The sequence below is a fragment of the Berghia stephanieae genome, chromosome 1 (assembly GCF_034508935.2).
Source record: "Berghia stephanieae isolate SIO BIC M18660-M18661 chromosome 1, UCSD_Bste_1.3, whole genome shotgun sequence".
Classification (NCBI taxonomy): Eukaryota; Metazoa; Mollusca; class Gastropoda; order Nudibranchia; family Aeolidiidae; genus Berghia; species Berghia stephanieae.
In genome coordinates, this window is record NC_088360.1 from 118390970 (window position 1) to 118408469 (window position 17500).

The window sequence follows — 17500 nt, forward strand, 5'->3', positions numbered from 1 at the left end:
AGAATTTCCTAACGCTTGGAGCTCTTAACCTAGAAATGCTATTTTATTTTTGTCTTATGGCCTTCATATTTTAAGATGTCTGTCAATTCATCGTTGCATCATAGCACTCACACTCATTTGGGCCTAATGGGGTTCTCATGTATTGCTATAACAGTATTGGTTAAATGTATTTCTTCAGTTCAACGTTTCGCTGGGTAGATTTGTAGAAGACTAATTGCTGTGTTGTAGGATGGGGACTATACGCTGTATTTAATTTTTGGGGCTTAATGATGTTTCAATTTTAAAAAAATAAACCGTAGATTTGACTTTCTTTTTTATTTCAAGTTAAAATAAACGCATTGAGTCACAATAAGTCGCAGTTTTTCACGTTAATGTTTGCAACATGATAAAGCCTTTATCAAATGTAATGATACATCTAATGATTTTCATGATATTAAATAATCGCTGGTTCATGATTTTATGTCTGCTTATATTTTTCTTTTTCTTTACTTTGTCAAGAGGAGTACTATTCCGTCATTCATCTTTATTTCCGCTCAAGTTTTTTTTTTCATACTAAATTATATATAGATTGCAAAACTAGATACGTAGGGCTTGTACATTTTAAAATATTTATAATAAGAAATTCGTCATTTAATTTTGTTGTGGCTGGCATTCCCAAAATCCATGTAAAATAAAATACTCAAAACCAGAATCTAATCTGCACTGTTTTTCTTTTGTCACCTGACCAGATCACACTCGGAGATCATACCAGCATGATGGACCCAACGACAGGACAAGTCATTACAAATGGCGGTACCACGTCCCCGAACCACTCGGATGATGGCCAAAGCAAAACCAACCTCATTGTTAACTACCTTCCTCAGACCATGTCCCAGGATGAAATACGGTCCCTCTTTTCCAGCATCGGAGAATTGGAAAGTTGTAAACTCATCCGTGACAAACAAACCGGTGGGTGCATTTATCTTAAACTAATAATCACAATAGCTTTTTATGTCATTGCCTAAAAATCTGAAAATATGGTTATGAAACCGTCAGACAAAGCAGAAGACTAGCTGATTTTTGGGGGATGATTATTTTCTTGCATTTTCTTCTCTGCTTTGTCTCGCACTGTTTCAAATTCACCTTTTCCGATTATTTTCCCACACCAGTGCCTGCTCCCTAATTTGTCACTTTAATATCATTGCCCGGTTCATTTTGTTTCTACTCTCTATATTAGTTACATTCTCTAAATTTGTCCGTATTAATAATCTCTACTCTGGTTTTATACCTTATTCTATACTTTGTCATTTACTGAAGTTTCTTTCTTTCTTTTTTTTTTTGTTCAATCGCTAAACGGCAATTGCTTCATAATATTAGTGTTTTCTCTCTTTCATAGCTTACTTCATTGCAATTCCCGATAGAGATCTCTTAATAGCATCAAATATTTGTTGAGAGACCATGACTATATTATTATTCCTTAGTCGAAATCTGTTAGCTATTTTGATTCCTTCTTTTCTTTTCCTCCGAAAAGTACATTACAAATAATTCGTCTTAAGTTTCCCCCCCCCCCCCCCCCCCCCCCACACCGACACACGCGCGAATAGTGGGCTCTCACCATTTGCAATTAATAATTGTTTATCCAGATAACAAAAATATGCAAACAGTATAAAAAACCAAACACAAAAAAAAAACAAACAAAAAAACTAAACAAACAGAAAATAAAATCATCATACAAAATAAAAAAACCCAAAAGACACCCCCCTCCCAAATAAACTTCTAAACAAAAATTAACCTTTGATTAAAACTGGCTTATACAGGATGCTGATTAAAATCCAATTTGGTCGATGTTCTTTACTCTCTTTTTTTTTGGATGTGGGGGTGTGGGGTACTTTTTATTTTTTAAATATATTTTGTTTTGGTTAGTTTTGGTGTTTTTTTCTTCTCATTTACATATTATTCAAATAAGGGGTATCAACCAAAAAATAACGTGCATTTCATTAGTGTCAGCGAAGCATGCTCACCTGAGTATTAAAACTCATTGTTAGTTGGCAGATCTGTCAAATTGATGCTCTTCCGTTCTTGCTTGCAAAACAAGAATTAACAATCATTATCACCACCGCCCAGACGTATTTGTAACATTAATCGCTTTTTGTTTGACAGAAAAACAACAACAAAAAGAACTAAAAATAAAATGAAACAAAACAAAAACAAAACAAAAAAATAATATATTTTATTGACCAGCTAGCTGCTGTACTCTAGAAAGACACGTGTTTAAAAATTTAGCTAGAAACTCTTCCTTCAAATATCGATCGATTTAAATGATGAATCTTGACAAAATTTCTCAAACCTGGGACTTCTTGAAGTCCCAGGGTTGATAGTTTTTACCAAGCTGAGGGTCGATATTTGAAGGACGAGTTTTGTGGCAAAATGTTTAAATACGACGTGTCCTTCCAGAGTACGGCAGTTAACTGGTTATTGACAGTCCTACTCCAACACAACTTACAACCATGGACTTTAACTTTTTCGACGTTGTTTAACTAAGATTCAAATCGAAGTTAGGTTCAGGTCACAGCTGTTGGCATCTAGAATATATTAAAAAGAATAAACATTCAACAGTCGTGAAACCCATTTAATTCATTAATCAATCTCATATTATTAGTGATAAGGAGCATATTATAACTTGTACAGACCAACAGTTAGGTGTACAACCATACACAAATATATACACACACACACACATACACGCCCGCGCGAACACACATATACACGCTTATTTTCATCTTTCATTCGACCGCCCCCCCCCCCCCCACTCTCTCTCTCTCTCTCTCTCTCTCTCTCTCTCTCTCTCTCTCTCTCTCTATGTATATATATATATATGTCTATCCCCCTCTCTTTCTCCTTTATCTATCTATCTATCTGTCTATCTATCTATAATAATAAGTAAAAGAAAATGTTGGAACCCACACTCTTCCATTTTGACGTGTATTCATCTTGATGCGGATAAATTGCAGTCACTAGACTAAAATGAGGTTAATGATGGTGTTCAAAGAACGTGTTATACCGACGTATGATTTACTCTTAGAAGCCATTATGTGGGTAATTATTAACCTCGCTCTGTTGTCTAGGAGAAATGCATTTACCGTTCTAATATTATAGGAAAGAGGAGTGAAAGAAGGTCCCTGCCTTTAAAGATTTATTAGAAACACCCTCACCTCTCTAGCTAAAAAAAATAATAATGTTAAATTGCATGCAGGTAAAACTTGTGCTCACCGTACATATTTCTTTGTACGCGTGCTTTCACAGTGAAACCATTTGGCGTTAAGTGAGTCGTGTCTAACAGCTTTCATACGTGGGTAACAGCAACAGCAGCATTCCCTATCTCCCATACCCCCCCCCCCCCCCCCCCCCCCCCCCCCACCTTCGATATTATTGCAATGTAGCCTTCGTGTTTTTACTTTATCTGTAACACTAAACCCTCGTAATCCACGAAAGAACACATTGTCTGGGACCGAATGTTGATGTAGAGACTTTGCGGTGCTCTATGGGTTTCGGGATTGCTTTGTCCGTTGTTTGGTTTATTTCGCCAGACCCTTATCTGTTTTGAAAACTACAAAAATAATGTGGACATCGTGCGAAGGGAACTAACACACTGATCATGAGGGATAACACTTTTTTACCGAGTCAAAACCAGACGATATCGGCGCGTCGGCGCGTGCCTGACACGCGCCATAGATTGCACGTTTACGCTACTGTCAGAGACGTGTAAGATGAGGACACGATTGTGAGCCCCATTTCCCTCGGGCCGTCGTGTGGGCTACTCACGTATGGGACATGACGACGCAGAAATCTCTCTGTTGGATTAAAACGTTATGGGCGTTTTATTATTCAAATTGAGTGTTTGAGCTGACTGTAACCGGAGACGTGAGTGACTTAATAAGTTTTTGTTGTAGAGGGCAACTCGCGCGAGGGGGGTATTAGAACGACACAGCACAATGATATTTCTATAATGTCGGCTTTGGCGACAGCTGGCCAAGCTGTGCAAACATTCCTTTCAGTTCAAAACCCTTTACCAGTCGTAAGCCCGCATGATTAAGCTTTTACTACACAACTCGGTCCTCCGTGTCGCTCCCAACACTGAGTTATTATTATAATAGACATCATCATATTTGCATGGCGACACGCTGAAACAACTAATTGTTTGCACACCCGTGCGATTTTGTTGATTTGTTTTTCATAGGCATATATCCCGATTAGCCACGCACGATATACGATAGAATCCCACTCAGGGCGAGCCTATGCGTCGCCATCGTTAACATATAGCCTGACACTAGAATCATAGCCATCGTAAACTCGCCTGACACTGACCAAAATAATGACGTCAAAAGAAAAGTCTTTCGCCACAAAAGGAAACAAATCGTGAGTTGTATTCAATAGTTCAACCAATGGAATCACTTGTTTCCTTGAGCTCTACTAACGACAAAGTCACAAAATCACACATCAAGCCACAACATTGAGATCCCGATCCCGTTTGGAAAGGTCTTTGTCCTCCAATCGAGGTGGGACTGAATTTGGTGGATAATGCATTCAATCAATACTCCAACAAGAGCCTTGAGATCGAGTGATGACAAACTGAAATTAGTCAGAGCAAAGATATCTCATACGGTTGGCACTCAATCATTTCAATTTGCCCGCTCCTCAGTATTGGAATTCCTTACCAATGTCTCTTGGGGCCATCATTACCCATTCGAATTTTTAAAATACTACTAAAAAGCCACTTGTTCCCAATGTAAGCAATGGGTATCTATATTATTTTTTTCCACGTGCTAGAGTAATATGTAATTTTAAAAATCTCATTACCACATCTCATTCTCTCTCTCTCTCTCTCTCTCTCTCTCTCTCTCTCTCTCTCTCTCTCTCTCTCTCTCTCTCCCCCTCTCTCTGTCTCCTGCACGCACACACACACACACACCCAAACACACACACATTTTTACTATAATGTTTTCACTCTAATGCCAATGTAATATAACATTTTCTTTTCTTGTTTACCCAAAGAAGGCCAAAGGTCGAAACATCGTTAACTTTGTTTTGTATCTTTTATAACAGTCATTTTTTACTCCCTTTAATTGTATTTTACTTGTCATTTTATTGACTCATTTAGGTACCTCTATATTTGAGTAATTCGTCACAGTGCAAAATGTGCTCAAAATGACCTACAAAATAAAGTGTCCAGAGTTCTTTTAATTCCAAAACCATGGTAAATCCCATTTTGTTGAGCTTGACCCATGGGTATTTATAGTTACAACCTTCATAGAAACAAAGCAGCGCGTTTACATTAAAAACATTTACAAATCCAATCGTTAGACAATAAAAATCATGTGATCGATGTCTCAGTTGGAAGAACACCTGAATGTAGATAGAGCGCACTTTAAAAAAATAATTTGTTCAATTTTGTTTTCGTTGGCTTCAATGGCTCTGACCCGTAGCCATCTTTAGTACTTGGTAGTCACCCAAGACAATCAGCCCCACATATCTAGAGCACGACCCACTATTTTAACCTCGGCGATTGAAAAAAATAAATGCAAGGCGTTGTGAGTTGTTGCGATGTAATTCCCTCATCAGTGTGTCAAAATGTTGTAGTTATATACTTCTGCACATTGGGGCTGACCGATTCGGCTGCTTGGTGTGTTCTAAATAAATGTAACTATGCTTTGGCCCATAACTTATATCGGAGACTTCCCTTAAAGTGGAAGCTCACACTTTAGACAAATTAAAATATATTGCAATAGCGCTTCAATGCCACCTAACATCATTCGCATACATCGGACCAACCTTCCCAGCCTAAGAGCTTTGTCGTTCGATAATATTGTTTGTCCTCTTTCATCGTGTGTGTAATTAGAAAAATGAAACCATGATCGATTTTCAGGCTACCGTTTTTTTTCTTTCATTTTTACCGTTCTTTTTCTGACACACACGTTATTTTCAACTCGTTCGGTTAATGAGTCCGGATTTAGTCTTCGAAAGCTTTATCATTGGAGGTTTATGCTGTAATTTATATTATCTATATATTTGCATTAATAGTTTCCCCTAACCAATTAACAATTTATTACTTGAATTACCACCCCAGGCTTTTGGGTTCTTGATAATTGGATAATATATATTATAAATATATATAATTTATAATACTCTTGAGATAAATGAATTGGAAATAATGGAAGTTTTGCTAATTAAGATTATACTATTTATAGTGTATTTCCTGATTTGCAAGTTAGGTTTATTGTCCAATATGGTTTTACTTAAAATCTCATGCTACTGATAGGTCACTGGTCAAAGCACAATGTTTCTCATACAATATTCACAATTATCTAATTGTCGTTAAGCATATTATCCGATCGATCAACCAACCAATCAATCAATCAATCAATTCTTCAATCAATCAATCAATCAATTGATTGATTGGTTGATTGATTTGACTGTCCATTGGGTAACCGATCGAATGATCAATCAATTAACCAAAAAGGAAATAAATTAATTATAAAATCATTCATGGTCTTTTTGAAATCACTGCCGCTATCCTATTAGCCATTTAATATCATTGTGTTGATGATGATGATGATGATGATGATGATGATGATGATGATGATGATGATGATGACGATGATGTTGATGATGGTGGTGGTGGTGGTGATGATTTTATATTTATATTCATTGACATGGCTTTCGTTATTCATAACTTATACTAAACTGATCTCACTGACCAGTGTCAACGTCTAGAGGGTCAGTTGGAGGACGGCGATCGGAAGATGGAGAATTTATATCAAGACTTTCAAGTGGAGAGAGACCAATGGAAAATACAGGTCTCGTACTTTATAGCCTAGTTTCAAAAACAGAATCAATTTGATTTGGAAATTGCTATGGGGTGCAGTACAGGACAAAGCAGAGATAAAAAATACCTTCATTTAATATCATTGTGTTGATGTTAATGATGATGATGATGATGACGATGATATTGATGATGGTGGTGGTGGTGATGATTTTATTTTTATATTCATTGACATGACTTTCGTTATTCATAACTTATACTAAATTTCAGTATTTCCATGTCCGTCCCATTTTAAACAATTATGCGATTTTCTTTTATTTACAGGTCAAAGTCTGGGATATGGATTCGTAAACTACAAGAGGCCTGAAGATGCCGACAAAGCTATCAGCACTCTCAATGGACTCCGACTTCAGACTAAAACTATAAAGGTAAGACCCGATGTGGCCTTCTTTTTCTCTCTGCACTACATAAAATCAAACCTAACATTCTCTTCGTTTATTTTGTCTGTCCCTCCTGCAAGCATATTGTACATATTTTATATTATAGATTATAATATCGTTATTTTAATTTCAGTTCTAATAATAAAGTATGGTTTATCTGATTAAAAAAAAAAAATCGCCAGTCCTATCGTCAGAGCCATGTTAAAGGAAGCTTGGCTTGTATTTCTTTGTTATGATTTATTATTATCATTATTGTTATCATAATTATCTTTTTTCTTTTTTTTTTGTTTTGTTTTGTTTAGATGATTTTCTTTCCCTGGGTCAAGGTTTTAAGATTAATTATCATTTGCGTTGTTTTAATCTCAGGACCTGAGTTCTTCACCCCCGTTTATTTATTTTGGTTGTATTTTAGAGCTGTAGACTGTAGTATATTATTTTCGTACTCAACACACTAAAGTAAGGCTTACAAAATGCACCAGCACACGAAAGCAAAGCAAACAAAACAAAAACAATCAAACACGGGTTACAAACATAACAGATAGTGTGTGTAATTATTTTGCGAAATGTAAACATAATATAGATCTCTGATTTTCATAACTGATGGACAAAAAGTTGGACAAAATAAAAATAATCGATGGATGCGCTCGGAAATAGTTATGTGTAAGTCGGAATGGCCTAGAGCTACGTGAACGACAGGCAAATCATCGGTAAGCCCCAAAGGAGAAAGTACACATCTGTCGCTCTTCCTGAGTACCCTCACACTCAATCTCACATCATCCCTCGTCATGATCGTCCTCTTGTCCTCTCATCGATTTTTTTTTTTCGGCGTGTACAAGAAAACCTTTTTAAAAATCGAGACGGAGTTGTTTGGATGGACCGCCATTTCTTCTTTCTTCTTGTTACTCTCTCGCCCTCACAACAACGACGACAACGACTATGATGATGTTGATGATGATGATGATGAAGAAGAAGAAGAAGAAGAAGAAGAAGAAGAAGAAGAAGAAGAAGAAGAAGAAGAAGAAGAAGAAGAAGATGACGATGATGATGATGATGATGATGATGATGATGATGATGATGATGATGATGATGGTGATGATTATGATGATGGTGAATATCATCATCAATATCGCGTCTGATATAATTTTTTATCTTATTTACATTAGAATAAATAAGCCTTGGTCTTGTTTAGGAGAACAAGATAGGGGAAGGGGTTGGTGATAGTTGTTTGAGAGTCGAAGGCGCTGGAGTCAAGAATTGAGTGACTTGATTATTTCTGTTGTTATGCGGTTCAGTTGATGGCTTTGTTGGTTCTGAGTTGCAAAACGCACACACAATTAATAACAACGGCAAAACAAAGCGTTGAAACCAGCTCACAATCATCATAACTTATAAAATGATTGAGAGCCTATTAACCCTCTGGTTGGCTTTAAACCACAAAATAGAGCGTCGTGGCGTCAACCGCATTTATCTATAAGATTTGTGTATGATCAGTTCTCACCCCATTCAATACATTTTCTGAGCGTTTAATTGTACTTATTCATTCGTTTGTGTGTTGATAACTGGTGAAAATCGAATTGACATGTACATGAATAATTGATTAAATTAAATTGAGTTAACTTCGAGTAACACTCAGATTCAGATTACCTATTTTGATAGTGGAAAAAAAGAACAATATGTGAATAGTGGACAACGATATTGGTATTATAATTGCGAAAGGGGATATAATATTTCGACTCTCCATTCTTTACCTGAATTTGAACAACTAAAACACCATTTCTTACTGCAGTCGTCGAACTACTACTCCGACTTGATGCTTTCAGTAACTTTGCAAATGCGATATCACTTGCCTGAACAGTAATACGTCGGATCCACGAATTACGAACAAAAAACCCCAAAACACTCTTACTTTTAATTATAGCAACATTAATATTTACTTTCATCCTTTCGGTTTTGAACCATGGTTTTGATTTTGTTTATTATTTTTTTCTTCTTTCTTTTTTTGTGTTTGTATTTGTTTACGATTCTTCTTGATTTTCAGGTATCTCTTGCACGCCCCAGCTCTGAGAGCATTAAAGGAGCAAACTTATATATTAGTGGCTTGCCTAAGTCTATGACACAGTTGGACTTGGAGGCTTTGTTCTCCACGTCCGGGAATATCATTACTTCAAGAATACTTTATGACCAAACTACAGGTACAAAGCTTTGACTCCCCAACACCGCAGACAGCTCTTTTTTTCTTTATAAGTGCCGTTTAAGATGCACCAGTGTTTGATCTTGTCCTTCAACTAATTTTGTTTCTGACTAAAAGTTGTAACTAAAAACTTGTGAAATCAAATGGGATATAGGGAAAAAGGGAGACGGGGAGTAGGGGAGGGCAATTGGGTGCTTTTCCGTTTTTCATTAGAGATATTCTGGCTGTTTTGGGAAAATTCGGCTGGCAAATAGACGTGAATGTGTTACATTTTCTCTGTTGGCGATCATTTTCGCAATGGACTGCATTCCTCAGAAGGAATGTTGAGCTCCTTCTTTGTCTGAAAAAAGTGTGGAGGTAATAATAATTTTAAGCACTGGTGCATCAGAAACAACTTCATGATAAAGGGCTGTGAAAAATTGCAAACACATTTCCAACTCTGGATTTCTGTTTTTCAACATACTCCGATTAAACTTTAATAAACCAATTCCTCTAGGTATCATACGCACGGCCCAGTAGCGAAAGTATAAAAGGTGCTAACTTGTATGTAAGTGGGCTGCCAAAGTCTATGGCCCAGCAGGATTTGGAAAAGTTGTTCTGTCACTGTGGGAAGATAATTACGTCTCGAATTCTTTATGATACAAACACAGGTCAGCAGTTCTTCTGTATCATATTCTTGTTTTCTTTTGTTCTTTCATTTTGATTTGCATGAGGGTTCATTTTCATTCTAGTGTCTTGATAGGTTTTGTTTTTGTAAATAAGTATACTTCTTAAATTGCTGTTTCTTCATTTTGTATTGATTTGGTTTCGTTTGGTATTTCATTTTTTCGTTCTTTTACTTTGCATTTCACAACCCAATTTCCAGTTACTTTTATAACAAAATTAATCCACAGTTGTTTTATTTTACCTTAGTGGAGATATTACGAAAAGCGTCTTTTCTACGGTACTAAACTTAAAATTGTATTTAACACTTTCAAAACTCAATATTAACTAGTTTCACCTTGGTCACGGATGTAAGGAGTCTTTTAGATTATAATGATTGTCTTATAAATAAAATAGACTTGAAAGTGACATCAAATTTAACAAATACCTATTTAGCTGCTGAGAAAAGCAATTGCTTTTTTTTTTTCAAGACGATTAAGGTATTATTCAGTATGTTCATCAGCGCCACAAGTTCATTGTTGCTTATATTTAAGATTTATGTTTTCACTGTCTTGTGTTCAGCATGGTCTTAGTTCAGTACGCTTTCTGTGAGCGTTTTAATTGTGCTTGTTTTGCCACTGTCCTTTCGTTTCATTCTTTTACATGAGATTTAGTCTCTAACATGGAAACTTCTTGAGTTTTATGCGGGAATTCCAAACATTGTCATTCAACCGACTCGGAGAGAATTTGTAGAATTGCTTCATTTGATTTCTCATGCGAAGAGGTAGAATTAGAACGAACATGAAATATTTTTACCCGTTTAGATTTTGCCCTTCATGTTTTTCTCACTTTTCAAAATTCTATCATTATCATTTTTGTTTTTCTTTCGTTTAGTTTTCTTTTGTTGTAGGTGAAGTTTTATTTTCGATATTGTTTCAAGTGTTGTGAATCCTGGCTTGAATTTGATAAAACAAAAAAAAAAAAAAAAAAAAACAAACAAAAAACTTACATTTTTGGCTATAATATGGTTATAATACTCATTATTTTGGCATTATCGTTATGTGCAAATATGAGATTATGCAATACAAATAATTTGATGCGACTGTGGGCCTTGTGGATGATACCTATCATAACATTAATTTTTTATTTATCATACGCACCCTTAGTGTACTAGTTCTCTCAAAGTATTATGTTACATTTGCATAGTTGCAATGAGTCATCATGATTGTTCTTTATTTGTACATGATGGAAATGCATGAGCTCGCAGTTTCCTGCACTTTATTCTCATTTGAGCATTCCATTAATTTATATATATATTTTTTGCCTTTTATTTGAGATATTTTCTTTTGGGTTTATTTTTTTTTCTTATTTACTTTCTATTTTGTCTATAAGACTGTTTATATTAATCTTTTATTTCAAAAGCAGAGAATGTAAAGGATACTGAAAATAATTGATTTGCACTTTTTTAAAAAGATAAATAATTAAGTTGTGCTTAAAGGTTTCCTTTCTGAATACAAAACTTCCTATCTTTACTTTACATGGAAATAAAAAAACCTGAAATACTTTCTGCATCACTTGTTTTCAAAGAAGGAAAAACAACACAATTTTAAAGGAAATTTGTACAATTTTTGTTTTATCTCAAGGTTTATCAAAAGGTGTTGGGTTCATCCGATTTGACCAGCGGGGAGAAGCCGAAACTGCCATTCAAAAATTACACAACCACAAGCCAGAAGGTTGCACGGACGGCATTGTAGTCAAATTTGCCAACTCCCCAAGCTCAAACAAGAACCTTGCTAGCATGGCTCCCCTGGCCTTGGCCACTTACCTATCCCCCAATCACAGACGTTACTTTGGACCAATCCATCACACCACAGCTTCCAGTCGATTCAGGTTGGTGAAATACTCAATTTTATTTTGGGTTACGGGGAAAAAAAAACAAAATAAAAAATAACAATCCCCCCCCCCAAAAAAAAAAAAAAAACAAAAAAAAACAAAAAAAAAACAAAAAAATAAACGAAAATAAACAATAAACATCCCATAAAACCATTCAGACGGACAAGAAAAAAGTAACTACAATTTCTTTTCCTATTTAAAAGATCACTTCAGTCTGATGTGTTCCTTTTTATTAATGTTGTGTGTTTTACCGCAAGTACATAATGGGCTGCGAGGTGTAATGTTATTTGAAATGGTAAGGACATCGTCTCTTAAGTCGAAGTTGTAAGATCTGAATATGAGATTGCATTAAGGAACCGTCAAAGTGTCCATACATGCTATTAAAATAAAACTGATGATGATGGTGATGGTGGTGATGATGATTGATGATGACGACGATGATGATGATGGTGATGATGATGATGATGATGATGATGATGAACATGATGATGGGGATGATTGTGGTGGTGATGATGATGATGATGAAGATGATGATGATGATGATGATGATGATGATGATAATGATGATGATAATGATGATGATGAGATAATGATGACGATGATTATGATGACGATGATGATGATGACGATGATGATGATAATGATGATGATGATGATGATGATGATGATGATGATTGCTGAGTATTAAACGAATTTTTACGAGAAGAACACTATTTACTGCAAAAACATAACAACATAGTCAGATAAACGTGACCAAGGATTGGTATCAAGTAGGAAAAGAAATATATGTTAAATGCAACCGTCAGTCTTGGAGCAAGAAATGAAATAATTTGAATATAACATCGATCTTGCCAAATACCAACCGATTAAAAAATGAATATGTCCCAAATTTTGTTTTAGAGGTAATAGGCCATTTTCTTTGAGCATTCCATTTAAAAAATGAACAAATTGATCAGTACAACTTAATCCGAGACAACATTGATATATTTAGAAGAGACATATCATTGTAAATCATAACTCCACACAACTAAAACAAATAAATGTGACCATTGCCTCAAAACGGTATTATGTAGGGTTGATTGAGATGCTAAACGCTTAATTTATAGTCAAAACAATGAGACTTGAATTAAGTTTTTATGCTTCACTGAGGAGAATGAATACCATTTCTTAAACTGACAAAAACTAAAATCTCACATTTCTTGTTACTTTAGCCTTTAAATCCCTTATTGGCATTTGTTTCACCCGACATAATATACCGTTTTGATGCGATAGTTAAATGATTCAATAGACAAGAATGGAAACCCGTACAACAACATTAATTATTCTTAGTCAAATTGGGCCGTCCTATTGAAAATCCAAGTGAGAGCATCAAGTTCGGATTGAAATATACTTACGTCTTGTCACTATACAAGCAAATATACCCGATAGATTTAAAATTAATCCACTGTTTAGTCAAAGTTACTGTTTTATCTTTGGTTTTTACTCGTGACTTAGATTTTGTTGCCAACTCTGCTTACAAGTGTTGTATTCTTTCAATACTATCTTCTTAGATACTCTCCTCTGGACTCTGGATTGTTGCAGAGCGCCATCTTACCTACAACCCTCACTACAGCAGCAGCAACAGCAGCAGCAGCTGCTACCAGCTGCAGTCCACCGACTACAGCTTTAAACACGACTGGTTGGTGCATCTTTGTCTACAATCTGGCTCCAGATACGGAAGACAATGTTTTGTGGCAGCTCTTTGGGCCGTTTGGGGCCGTCCAGAGTGTGAAAGTTATTCGTGATTTTGCCACGTCTAAATGCAAAGGATTCGGCTTCGTTACCATGACAAATCACGACGAGGCACACGTGGCCATTAGGACACTCAATGGATTTACTCTGGGCAACCGAGTATTGCAGGTTTCATTCAAAGCCACAGGACGCAAACCATAAATAACTTAACCATTGCTCTTGTTTCACATTAGGTAGCATAAATTGGCAATACCCATGAGAAGTAAGTTATCAAACATTATTTGGCAATCATTTCCTTAAAAAACAAACCAAGGTTCATGATATGTTAACCATATTGACAATGTTAGGTATACTTACTATTCTACGATCTCAAAGGAGCAATTTGCAATATCTCAAATACTGTTTTAATCTTTGTCCATATAGGGTCTTGTGGACATGGACCACGATAGTTCTCATGTTGCAAATGTTACCATAAATATTTAGTCGTGATATTGTAAAGATATATGAGGAAGAAAGGGTATTGCATTTTATGTAAACCATTCACAAACAAAGCTTTCTGTGAATTTTGTTATATATCTATATATACTAAAAATAAAATTAAATCACAAATTATTCTAATCGAACAAAGCATTAAAGTGGAGGGTGGGGTTGAGGTGTTTGGGTTATAAGGATGTTGTTGACTCTCTTGATTTAATATCGGTTTAATTTTTAACCTTCTCAAAAAGGCTACAACAACACAAAGAAAAATGATTTTTTTAACGAGAAAAAGGACAGGTCTTATAAATGACACAATGAATAACTTGTGACTTCAACAAAAACACATGGACCGTAGATGTTGACAAAATATTGATCTTTTCTTAGCCTTTTGATGAGAAGATTTGTTATTTTTAAATATATTGAAGTAAACACTTTTTTCCATTATTTATTGCATTCAGATATTTGTGATCTGGATATATTGTTCTTATATAATGATAATTTAACTTTCTTTAAATAGTTTTAATATTTTGTGCTAGTTTTCAAGGTTTTATCTTATCTTCTTTGTCTCAAATATTACTTTCAAATTTCTTTGCCATATTGTCATGTATTATTACTACATTCATATTTAACATAATCAGTTTATTATGTTTTTCTTAAATGTTTTTTTTTCCAAGTCAAAACCGACGATAATAGTAGTTGTAACAATAACACTATTAATGTTTATGAATTACTGGTCCTGTCGTAGATGGCAGGAATTCACTTCTTTTTTTTTTTCATTTGGTTGATAATTCATGTTGTTCAATGCTTAATGGTATTTTTCAACATGATATCTCTATGTTTATTATTATATTTTATAGTTCCTTTTCATTTTATTTTTTCGCTTGCTTTTGTTCTAAGATTTTAATTTTGGTCTCATTGGTTTGTCTCTATGTGCAATCTATTAAAATTATGTTCCGTTGAATCCTGAGTTCCGACTTTTTGTTCTAGCACGAGTTCTTGTTTTTTTGTTTCTTTTTTTTCCTCTTCTGAATTTTATTCATTATGAAAACTGTTTAATATTCGTCACTCTGGTAAGAAATCTGTTTTAGTATATCGGTTCCATACAATGTAAAAATAAAATGAGAAAAAAAATGATGAAATGAATTTAAAAACCAAATTCTAACTCTGCTAAACTATTTGTTGTCAAAGCATGATGCTAACAGCCACGAAATCACCAAGAGCACGTCCTCCTTTGTGCACCCACCATAACCCATTTGATTGCAATGTGATATTACAAAATCTATAGGAACGAGGCTTTCTTTTGATGTTATCTGTAATCCTTCAACCCGTGTTTTTACATCAAGTTTTTTTTTTATCCAATTCTTTACAGAAGGGAGAAGAAGAATTGTTTTATGCAATAATGAATGAAATGAAAACAAAAAAGATTCTCATTTTTAATGTCTTTGTGAGGAATTGCTGAGACCAGTTAGCAAATTGTTGTCTGTTCTTCCATGATGCAAATGCTGATGATTTACTTGCTGTTCAATGTTGTTTTGTTCCAATGGTTTTTTGCTATATGGATGATTCATTATCCTGTCATCTGTCATCTCTCCATTGCGCACATGTCGGGCAATAAACAATTGGAGATTCCGAGTTACAATAATCGGTTGTCATTGCCAATCCCTACATAATTTTGTTTCTTTTGGTCATATCACTTCTCATGGGGGCATTCATTCGTCTTATACTACAATGAGCAAGCATATCATAAGGGGACCAATTCATGCGATAGATTCATTTGTCAAAGTTGAAAAGTCTTATTTCTTACTGATATACAGTTTAATAAACTCCTTATACAACTAATGCGTTTCTTCCATGATGATTCACTTCACAAGATGACTTCAAATTTATCCCGTTCTCCCCTCTGTTATCTTTGTAACTCTCATAAGAATAACCCTGAACGTCAACGTGGCGTGTGTTTTTGAACCCTTGTTTGTTCTCCCTTTGTCATCTGCACCCAATATACTCAAACCCTGTTGTATGAAACACTCCCAATGTCAAGTAAACTTGTTTGAACACTATATTCATTCTCCCTTCTCTCTATTTCTCTCTCTTTCTCTCCTTTCCCTTTTATTCCCTCATTTTCTGTGTTCCGAGAGTTGAAGGTCTCTAGCTAAATGTGATCATCGTTCCCCATATTCACCGCGCTGTGACTTGACAAAAGTGCATAATGATAATGATAATACTACTGTTGTTAACTATTGTTCTTTTTGTTTTTGGATGACTGTTTTTAACAAAAGTTTTTATAATAAGATTTGATATTGTGAAAGCTAAATGTATAACACAATAAGTCAGTTATTCAGTCATATGGAAAGATGACCGGTCAATGATGGAACGATTTTACTTTCAGCAAAGACGAATGGGATATTGATAGTATACAGGTACTATTGTATCTAATGGAAATTACAACAAGTTCATTATGGAGATGGAAATATGACAGCTATACAGAGACTTATTTACCCGTGGCGTACTTTGACAAAAATTGCAGTATTGTGATTGTTTTATATGGCTCTTTTTAAATGTTTAGTTTGGAGAATTTACAGCTCCAAAATGTTTTGCCAAATATTATATTGTAATAGAATTTTTTACATGAGAAAAATGTTAAAAGGGAATGGGTAGGCATATATCTAAGACGCAATAGAACTGCTCTAGCTGAAACAGCTAAAATATTAGCCTTAATACGTACCTATCTATATATATATATATATATATATATATATAATATTATATATATTATACTTCCCTTTCCCTGTAAACTTCCAATTCATCAAATCTCCTGTTTAAGGCCGCACAGCCTTGGCACTGATATATGCAATTCCATTTTTTATTGATTCCACACTATTTGTGGCAACTATACAATTTTTGAATGATGATAGAAAATAATATGTGAAAAAAATGACAAGTTTTTCTTTTAAGGCCTGATTCTAAGTGGGATTAATTCTCTAGTCCGTGGCTATTATTATCTCCTTTGTTTTCAAATAATAGCTTTGTGTTCCTCCCCTTAGGAATCAGGTACGATTTTATTTTCCCGAAATACGTTTTCAGTAATGCTATATCATTTTCCCCCCAAACTTCTGAGTTTATTTATCAAAACCAGCTGTTTATTTATCTAACAGACCAGCTGTTTATTTTCCGGAAAGTTTGAATCTAGAAGAAGACCCATCTTGTAGAGATTTGAAGTTCAACATTAACATGAGGGCAGGTTTATGTTCTGTTTTTGTTCCAGCCACCTTTCTCTTCCCGTGTATGATTTTCTTCTCCCTACTGAATATTGATTTTATGTATTTTATA

The 17500-nt window shown here is 34.9% G+C and overlaps 1 protein-coding gene across 14 annotated transcripts in view; it reads left to right on the top strand.

Annotated features, from left to right (window-relative positions):
• Window positions 1–15134, top strand: part of LOC144962898 (ELAV-like protein 1) — a 24498-nt gene extending 9364 nt beyond the window's left edge. For 5 of the 14 annotated variants that reach the window (XM_078896273.1, XM_078896276.1, XM_078896277.1 and 2 more), the window contains 6 exons: window positions 729–948; window positions 6738–6833; window positions 7124–7227; window positions 9278–9431; window positions 11716–11962; window positions 13516–15134. In XM_078896273.1, coding sequence (XP_078752399.1) covers window positions 729–948; window positions 6738–6833; window positions 7124–7227; window positions 9278–9431; window positions 11716–11962; window positions 13516–13897 — 1203 coding nt within the window. In that variant the 3' untranslated portion in view covers window positions 13898–15134. Of the gene's footprint in view, window positions 1–728; window positions 949–6737; window positions 6834–7123; window positions 7228–9277; window positions 9432–9926; window positions 10081–11715; window positions 11963–13515 lie in introns of all 14 variants that reach the window. The other 9 variants (XM_078896283.1, XM_078896279.1, XM_078896285.1 and 6 more) reach the window with 3 other exon arrangements.
• Window positions 15135–17500: the final 2366 nt, after the last annotated feature.